Source organism: Rhipicephalus sanguineus, chromosome 3 (assembly GCF_013339695.2).
Source record: "Rhipicephalus sanguineus isolate Rsan-2018 chromosome 3, BIME_Rsan_1.4, whole genome shotgun sequence".
Classification (NCBI taxonomy): domain Eukaryota; kingdom Metazoa; phylum Arthropoda; class Arachnida; order Ixodida; family Ixodidae; genus Rhipicephalus; species Rhipicephalus sanguineus.
The window spans coordinates 50,194,239-50,204,073 of NC_051178.1; the positions used below are offsets into that span (position 1 = coordinate 50,194,239).

A 9,835-nucleotide genomic window follows, 5' to 3' on the forward strand; every position below is an offset into this window, starting at 1 on the left:
TTGAATATGGGAAAACTGACGTACACGTTTCATCCGATTGAATGATGTCAATCAAGAACTGTCAACAAATTATAAGAAGTTCCGCCTGTACTCATCTGAATAAAAGCTTTCGGTTTCTTTTGCTGGTTAAATCTCGTCTCTCATAACAGCTAGTTTCATCAGTAATAAAGCTGATTAGAAGCAATTAAGTGGATTACAGTGAACATAGCTGAGTATGTAACCATTAAGCTACAAAGCTAAATATGTAACTGATCAAAATAATCAAGTGTGCATCATTCATAACTTGTAAGTCAGACATGCCCACTAAAATAAAACAAAAAAGTAGATGAAGCTAATTATCAAGTAATGTAAGAAAGGTGGCAGAGCAAAGAACAGTAAGCTGGGTGTATGATGAAAACAAATGTTAAAACAATTTTGACAGGACAGAAAAGTGAACAGAAAGCAATAAGTAAACTATATGATCTTCTGCTTTATGTGCAAAACGTTAGATTGCAAACACTAACCAGTAGTGGTCACATGGGCGGAAGCAGAGGGGGTGGGAGTGCAAAGGGGTTAACCAACCCACCCCCTCATAGAAAATATCAATTCTTGCATCTCATGTCTCATGAAATGTGCACAGAAAATGCCCAGATTTCGAAGAGAAACATAAGAAAAATGTGTTTAATAATTAAACTTGTTGTACGTGGCGTTAGTAGAGTGAGGATGGCTGCAGTAAAGTGTATTCTAGTTCAGTGTATTTAGCAAGACAGAACCAGATGAGGCTTGTGACAGAGAGCAGCGGGGAGACATTCCACCTAGCTTTAGCAAAGTCCCCCCCCCCCGCTCCTGTAGAGAAAAGTTCCCTCGTGCATTCTTTTAGCTGCATGATGTGTGTGTTTAGTCGGTCAGTATGTGCCCATAGGAAACGCGTCAATGACAGCTGTAGGGACGAAAGATGCTGAGTGTACTCTTCGCCTAGGTGTTCCAAGAAAATCAGAAAGTACCCCGCCAGCAGAACAATATGGCTGCACCCAAGATGCACATCTAGGCTTAGATGTAACTAATAGAGGGAGGAGGGGGGGGGATGACCCCAGAAAAAGACCAACACAGAAGATGGAGAGTCAAGCAAAAGCACTGGACTAGTTTACCCAGGTGTCCCTTCGTGAGACTATGTGTTGAAGAAACCCTGCAAAGTGAAGAACTTGGGGCACTGTAGTCCCTTACCAAAATGTCATTGTTACTTGTGGCGTGACGAACTCCGTAGACTACAAAAATATTAAAATACAGGGACTACGTATTACACAGGTGAAGTTTTGCCCTTTGCTGACATCAGTAGTCCGAGAAAGCTCGAAAAGCTTTTTAACTTTTGCTGGTTATAGCTACCGATAACTATACAACGCACTGTTGTGACATCACCTCCTAATGGGAAGTATAGAAGGAGTTATAATGATGATTTCCGAGGTTTCAAATGCTAAGACCACGATATAATTATGAGGCACACAAATGTAGAGGGCTCAGAAAATTTTGACCACCTGGGGCTCTTTAATGTGAATTTAAATCTGAGTACACAGGCCTCCAGCTATTCGCCTCCATCAAAATGCAATCACCCCAGCTGGGACTGAACCACACCTTTCGGATCAGCAGCTGAGCACTAAAAGAAGCTTATTATTTATGTATATAAAATACTCTCATTGCCGAATGGCATGACAGAGAGCAGTGGTTACATATTATACATTGTCAGATATGTTAAGGCACGCCTATTTGATTCAACAATTGAGTGAAATGGTATATTTATTGATATACTGTAGAAAACTACAGAATACTTGTCAGTAAAAAATAGATTTAGTTTGAAATGTGTTTGGGCAAGCTTATGTATAGTTAATAAACTAATGTTATGCCATTTGTACTACACAATCTGCCAGTTTGTTGCGTCACAAAAAAATGGCGGGACGTGAATGTGATCATACTTAATAAGATCAACACAGCTATTTCAGTATGTTGCTTCAGAACGCTGGAATGTGTTTTCACTAAAGACTTAAATCTGTCATTTTATTACATTGACCACACGTTTAAAACATAATGCAACTATCATGAGCTAACAAGTGAACTTGTATGTCTACACCCAAAAACATACATGGTATTCATCGGTACACACTAAAACTACTAAACCAGAAACTGATTGAATCAAAGCACAGCCCGTGCTCTTCAGTTGAAGTGATGAGAAGTTGTCAAAGAAGGAATGTCACTGGAGCCAACATTTCAACAAAAAGACTTTTCATCAGGGCCACAACTGCTTCATTCATTCATTCATTCATTCATTCATTACTCCTTAAAGACCCCACTCAGGGGTATTACATAAGGGGCGGGATTATAATAGTAAAAGCATTATTAAGGTGAGAAAAACGCAGACACCTCTTTCATGAAAGCAGATGAGCAGGTGATAGCAGCGATGTCATAAGGAAGGTTGTTGTTAACTGTCGTCTCTAGTGACATTCCTAGTTCAGCAGCTGATCATTTCAAGCCTTTATCTTCGCATGAACATCAGCCTTGTAAAGAGGGACAGTAAGTTACGGCACAATGCTGAAACGAGGGAGGCAGCATGCGTCAACCTGACTACATTCAGAGCACAATCTTGTATTTTGCATTCCTATTAAGCACATTTAAGGGGGGTTTGACAATTCCAGTGTTAAAATGCTTTCTTGTGGGGGGTGGTTGCATTTTCGGTGAAAGTGCACCCACCCGCAATCAATGTTACAGCTGTAGCCGTGATTTAAGTAGCAAGTGTGGGACAGTCAGTTCATCGTTGTCAACTTGCCTTTGCAGGCAATCACGAAGAAAACTGTAGTCATGCGCCACACGGTGGATGAGTAGGTTGATATCCTCCTGCAACGACTTCACTTGTTGGAAGGCCTCGCGTGGGTAGGGCGACGGCAGCAAGCAGAACGGCACGAACGTGTAGCTATCTGGCTCACGCGACTTCGACTTCATGCATACACCTGCAAACAAAGGTACAGAAAAAATTGTGCTGGATAGAAACGGCAGCTCATGCCTACTGATGTGCAACAGAACACCCAACTATTTTCATCGCACGTGCAGCTCATTTGAATTACTTCTCCAAGGAGAGCTCAGAGGTGTGCACATAATCTCTACCGTAAACAAGGTAATGTGGCACAATCAATGTAAAACAACTTAAGGCATAAAAGAGAAGTCAGACACAGCGTCACCTCACCAACACAGAACTCTGCTAAAGCATATCCCTGCTGTTAAAGCACTTGCTTGCACAGTATATTTATGACTTACATGCAGTTAACTGCTACATTAATTCAAAATTTGATGATATATGTGATTCGTACACTTGGACTGCAATAGCTTGTGGTCAAAACAGTGCTAGCTTGGACGATAATGCACAAACTTTAAAAGTTTCAAGTTTATTGTTAGCGAAGTAGCCATAGAGAACATGTGAGGAGTCATAAAGACTTGGGACCCATAGTACGAAGGCTTTGGTGAGACGCATGATGAAAAATTCATTCATTAAAAAATGCATGGGGACACAGCATGAATAACAAACATTAATGAAGTCGTGAAAAAGAACAACCGAAGCAAACACTAAACTATAGAAAACAGCAATAAATAAACAAGAAATTATTACAAAAACTGTGATACGAGTTAAAAAGGACATAATAGATATAGCAGAATCAATCATGATGACAGAGGGAAGATTTTTAGATTTCTTTGAAAGTATACAGATGATGCTTTAGATAGAGTGGCAAAGAGTTACATAATAAAATGGCTGTAAACGACAAAGATTTAATGCTGTCATTAGTGCGAACTCGCGGTAATAATAAAATTCCTTCTCATGCAAAATGTGTATGGTTAGAATTTTTTAATAGTCATGGTTGATAATGTCGAAAGGTAGCTGACGATTTAATATTAAAAAAGAACAGTACAATTAAATTGAAACAACTGTAATACACAAAATGCACTACATTGCCTAAGTAGTGAGCGAGCATTTGAAAGGTGAGGGCTGCAAGTAGCAATACAGATTACTTGGTTCTGGATGTGCTGTACTGATGAAATGTATGATTCGCATATGTGCTCCCCCAGATAGCTATACCATAGTTCAAATGACTTTGGATGCATATTAGGGGAAAATATGGCCTAGCTTTAAATAATGCATAAATACCGAAAGCAATATTTTTCTTGATGTCTGTCATATGTAGACCGAACTTAAGAATTACGTCTAAACGCACTCCAAGAAGGGAAACAATCACATGCAGAGATGATATTAGGACTCATCGTTAGCGGCAGGAGTAAATATATAGACTTTGAGATGGTCTGAAAGTCATAAATTTAGTTTCAGAGGAGGTTTGAAGTTAGGTCATATGGAGAAAAAACGGCGCACTTGCAATACACCACCAAATCCTTTGCGTGTGCTTTTTTTTGTGTGTGAGTGAATGTTTCTTTTTTTAGAGAGCGCTGCTTGTTGGACATTAACATCATGTTCTTTAGTGCTCAGATTAATGCTACAGACACATACACTGCCGCCACAAAGGGGGTGTGTACTCAGATCTACCTTCGCAAATGTTGAAACATCGTTACAATCCATTGCAACAGCAACATTACAATCCGCTCTTGATGCGATCATGCATATCGATCACTGCAGTAATCAATGCCAGTATTATACAACCACCAGAATATCTTTCTTCGTTGCACTACAACAGAATGACGACACTCACCGCGAGAGATCGCGTATTCTTTAGCGTCCTGAACAGCTCGTTTCAGAACGTTCTCGTCCTGCAGCGCTGCCACACATGACTCTAAGCGCTCCATAATGATCGGCTGCGTGCGGGATCCAGTTTCAGAAACGAGCGCGTTTTCAGCTACGTTAGAGGTGGACACTTTCACATTAGGAGACACGCCTGCAGAAGACAACGAGCGTCTCGATATCACGCAAGCGGCAACGCCATAACGCCGCGCTCGCGCTTTCATCTGGTAAGCTCGTCATGTGAGCGGAAGTGGTGGTAACGCAGTTTCGGTTTCGTAAACAGGTGTGCCGAGAAAGTGGCGGCCGTGACGTTTTTCGTGCTAAAGTGAGTCTGTCGCCGACTGCGAACAACCCAAGTGTCAATTTTCAAGAAATGCTTATTTGAACACAGACAAACTCATCTACAATATATACTCGTGTAATGACTGCAGGTTTTTTCCCCAGAGATTTTGGGTAAAAGACATTCTTTTTGTTTTATTTTTTGTGCATATTTTCAGCGCTACTTGCCCTGAAGCGAAAAACAGCCTCTGTCACTTTCACGCGGTTTGCTTGCTTGCTTGCTTGACCCTTCATTCTTGTAATATAAGTGGGGAAATTTAGAATTTAGACGAAGGAAAAGGAACTAATCGGCCCTGTAGGGCATATAGAAAAATTGAAGAATTGTTATTTTATAATAACTGAGAGCTGAGAAGTATTCATTCCGAAAAGATAGGGCGTGCAAACACGGACACAAGAAAGAAGTCAGGACACCACAAACGCACCACAAACGCACCACAAACGCCGGCGTTTGTGGTGTCCTGACTTGTTTGTTGTGGCCGTGTTTGCACGCCCTATCTCTTTAGAATGAATATTATTTTATGTACTAATAAAAATAGGAATGTGCCATTCATATCGAATACAATGAATTATAACGCGATGGAAGTCGTATATGTGCCAAATTTTGATTGAGAATAAATAACAAGGGATTCTTCTTGTGTCCCTAAGAAATTCGCATACGGCTAAGCAAACGTACTGTGGCCCAGAGAAGATGCCCCAAGGGAAAGAATGTTTTCAGAGTTAACAGCAATTCTTAATTTTCTGAATAACATTTCGAAATGTTTTTTCCTGATGCAAGTGAAACGAAGGCAAGAAGTGATCGATGTTTTCAGGTTTTTGACAGTAAAAACATAAGGAGATGGCACCAGACCTATATAAGTACAAGTGATATTACCAATTTGCGCGTGGGACACCATTTATTATCCCAAGCAAAAGAAAGATGACCATATTCTTGAATTCATGGTAATTTAGTTTTCACGGAATCTTGAAGTAAGGAATATGTGCGGAATCTGGATTCAGTAATAAAAGCTGTATCAGGCACAATGGTCATGGACCATCTAGAGACCACCGTGCGTGAGCATCAGCCATCTCGTTTAAAAATATGCCACGATGACCTGGTACCCATACCAACTGCACTGTGCACAAGTGTTTAGGGATTAATGAAGTGAAAGCATTCAGAATAGAAGACTCGGAAGGAGAAGCTCAAGTGAGAGATCTGCATCGGTGGGAGAACGTTAGGTTAAACCGGCGGTTAGCTGTACATGCAGCTGCAACATGGCCATCGACCATTCTTCCTCTTATTTGCCCGTTGTCCTCCTCTTTACTCGTCGCATCCTCACCTTCGCTTTTGTCACAGATGAGGTCGTCCTCCGTTCCATCGATTTTATCCGAGATTTCCGCGACCTTGAAGCTTTTCTCCACCGTCTTAAAGGGACACTAAAGAGCAAACGATTTTTCTCGCATTAGTAAAGTAGTCTTCCACGATACCAAAAGCACCATATGCTTGCTGCGATAAGACGCTTAATAGGCGAGAAAACGCGCAAAAAGAAAATACAGGTGGCGACGCCACCTTGGAATTCCTGCACCATTTGCCGTGACGTCACATATTTTTGACGGCCTCTGCTTGGGCCTATATGTAGTTCCTAATCGGTTAAATCGAAATACATTGTCCTCTGAGGGGGCCATAGACTTGCCATAACGAGTTTGTGGAAATTTCGTAGAGCCAGTGGCGCCAAAATACGTGAAATGCTCTTTGAAATCTTTCGTCACGAATTACAAAGTTCGGCGCGAAATTTAAAAATGAAACTTCGAACTTGGTTTTCTCCTCTAATAATAAACCCGTGGTGGTGAAATAAACTACACAAGAGTTCCCCGAGCACACTTTATCAATCTAAACCAATTCATTGTTTCTCTTTAGTGTCCCTTTAAAGGAAACCCAACCACATTAAGCTTCGAAAATCCAGTGGCACACAACCACAAGGCATGCCGTCCAGTCGGTCCAGTCGGCGTTGTTTGATGGACGATAGCACCTCAGAGGCAGCCGTTAAATTTCGCAGGCTGTGCTTTTGCTACCTTTATGCGTCGAAAACTCAACATGGCTGCCATGTCTTGCACTCGAAAAAGAAAAAGAAAAGCTTCGGAATTCTCGCACCTCAACACGGATATCAGTGTATGCTAGCCTCAGTAATTAAAGGTGGGTGTAATACAAGAGTAATCTTTAAATATAATTTTTGGCGAGATTCTTTAAAAAAGTTCTGGGTGCAGCTACACATGGGTGCGGCCCATTCGCATGCGGCTTCAGAAAACGTTGTTTGTGCTGGCAACACTGCTCAAATATACAAAGATGAGAGGGTGGCACTTCCGCATAGCTAAAAGCCACCCTAGCTAAAGTATGGTGTGAAGATGATAAGCTCACGTAGAGTCGAAAAGAGGAAATGAATTCCTTTATTTACGCCTTCGGTATACACTTCACTAGAAATCTAATTTTAAAATCGCTTCACGTAAGTGCAAAGCCTTAAATATTGTATGTTATTATCCGGCAAATTTCTTACAGCCCTTTCAAGGCGAAAGCCTATGTGTGTGTTTCAAGGTCGTGTAAGGTCCAAACATATGGTCCAAAATATCCATGGACCAGCCAAGCAGTGTAGCTCACAGATTTATTTATTTATTTATTTATTTATATATTTATTTATTTATTTATTTATTTGGCAATACTGCTGACTCCTATTGGAGTCGTTGCAGAGTGGGGTTACAATGATGAATAACACAAACTTTTTTAAGTTCTATGTGTTCGTATACCCGAAAAAAAAAATGTATACAATGAGCATTATTTCTTTCAGTATGTGTATGCTAATTGTGCAGACGGCCCTGTAGCAAGTATGCCAACGATACCGTAAGCTGCTCTCGGGCGTCCATTGGCCCTGGCAAGCAAGCTCACATTGTAACGCGAGTTCATTACTCGTCGCCCTGACATCAACGCGACAAGACTTTCGAGCACTCACGAGCCACTGACATGCATCCCCCATCTTGCCGCCGCCTGTGATGATTTTCAGCTGCAAGGCCGACAACGTGATTTGCGGCGAAGTGGCAACAAAAAGGAATGCAGGGCGTGTTCGGAGGGCCAAATTAAAAAATTATTTTCTTCCTTAAAACAAAAACAAAATGACTTAATTAGGCTTCCTTCATTACTTGACGATGAAGTCTTCTGTCAAACGCCGCATGAGGAGGATTCTTACTTGGACCGCATCAGTATGAAAAATACGGTCAAACATGCGACAAATCGCATATTTTCTCAAATTGCACAAATGTTTTAGCGAAGATTTCAAGTCTATTTTGCCCGCAAACATTTTTGTACTAAAAGACACTTTCCTGAGAATCATACTATCATTAAGATTGGTTAGGGAGAGTTGGAGATAGCTCAAGAAAAAATTACGAACTTTGAAGATCTTTGTAATGTTTGAAATTTTGAAAATACGTAGCTGGCCGTGAAACACAAGAATTTTGGAATTAATAAGTAGAACAACTAAACAGAAATCTCTGTAATATCTCAAGCGCGGTTTCAAAGCTCCACACAGAAAAATAGATTTTATACACATTTTTCTTAGGCACAGTTTAACAAATACAAGCGAACTTCGAGGGGGCGCCACGATCGTCAAAATTTTGTTCCAGCAAAAATGTTTTGCCACAATACTCCATGTGGCACAGGAAAAAGGCACAAACTTTATCAGCAAAATTTGCGATGTGCGAGCGCCACGTCTGGAACACTCGTCCTCGAAAAAAAAACTATATATATATATATATATATATATATATATATATATATATATAATCGAGGACAAGGTGTCGCCGGATCCGGGAGTAATAGGAAAAACAAGCTGTTTGACGCAAAAGTGAAACGAAGCTTTATTTGACGTTTAGGCCGTGGTCCCTGCCTTCGTCAGAATGACCCAATCACGGTCTCTCTCTCTCTCTCTCTATATATATATATATATATATATATATATAGATATAGGAAAGAAGTGTTAATTTCTAAGGGCTCGTTTTCTTTGTTATACACAATATTATTGAGCACTAACAGACAATAATGCCAAGGAAAGTATAGGGGATGTTTTTAGTAGTAAGTGTAAGGTAAATGTGAAGAAAGAAAAGTGGACGAAAAGATAGCTTGCCGCGGGCAGGGACCGAACCTGCGACCTTCGAATAACGCGTCCGATGCTCTACCAACTGAGCTACCGCGGCGGCCATCCTTCCGTCCACTTTATAGGGTATATATGTACATTTAAACGTGGGAGCGTCAGTCAGCGCCGCCAGTAGCCATGACGGCGAGTGTGGAACACTCTTGTTTGCCTGTTGGCGTCACGTAGCACGTGAACTTATTACGAGCTGGCAGCTGACCAATAATCCCTCGCATACCACCTGAAAGCATCAAGTCTGCCAGAACGAGACCCTTGCTATGAATGAAGGAAAGAAGTGTTAATTTCTAAGGGCTCGTTTTCTTTGTTATACACAATATTATTGAGCACTAACAGACAATAATGCCAAGGAAAGTATAGGGGATGTTTTTAGTAGTAAGTGTAAGGTAAATGTGAAGAAAGAAAAGTGGACGAAAAGATAGCTTGCCGCGGGCAGGGACCGAACCTGCGACCTTCGAATAACGCGTCCGATGCTCTACCAACTGAGCTACCGCGGCGGCCATCCCTCCGTCTACTTTATAGGGTATATATGCACATTTAAACGTGGGAGCGTCAGTCAGCGCCGCCAGTAGCCATGACGGCG

General features: G+C 41.1%; 1 protein-coding gene across 2 annotated transcripts in view; it reads right to left on the reverse strand.

The window, feature by feature from the left end:
* LOC119386633 (glutathione synthetase) overlaps positions 1-4,930 on the reverse strand; it is a 74,683-nt gene extending 69,753 nt beyond the window's left edge. For both annotated transcript variants that reach the window (XM_049413203.1, XM_037653919.2), the window contains exons 1-2: positions 4,716-4,930; positions 2,795-2,975 (exon numbers count right to left, since the gene is read on the reverse strand). In XM_049413203.1, the coding sequence (XP_049269160.1) occupies positions 2,795-2,975; positions 4,716-4,809 (275 nt within the window). In that variant the 5' untranslated portion in view covers positions 4,810-4,930. The remainder of the gene's footprint in view (positions 1-2,794; positions 2,976-4,715) is intronic.
* Positions 4,931-9,835: the final 4,905 nt, after the last annotated feature.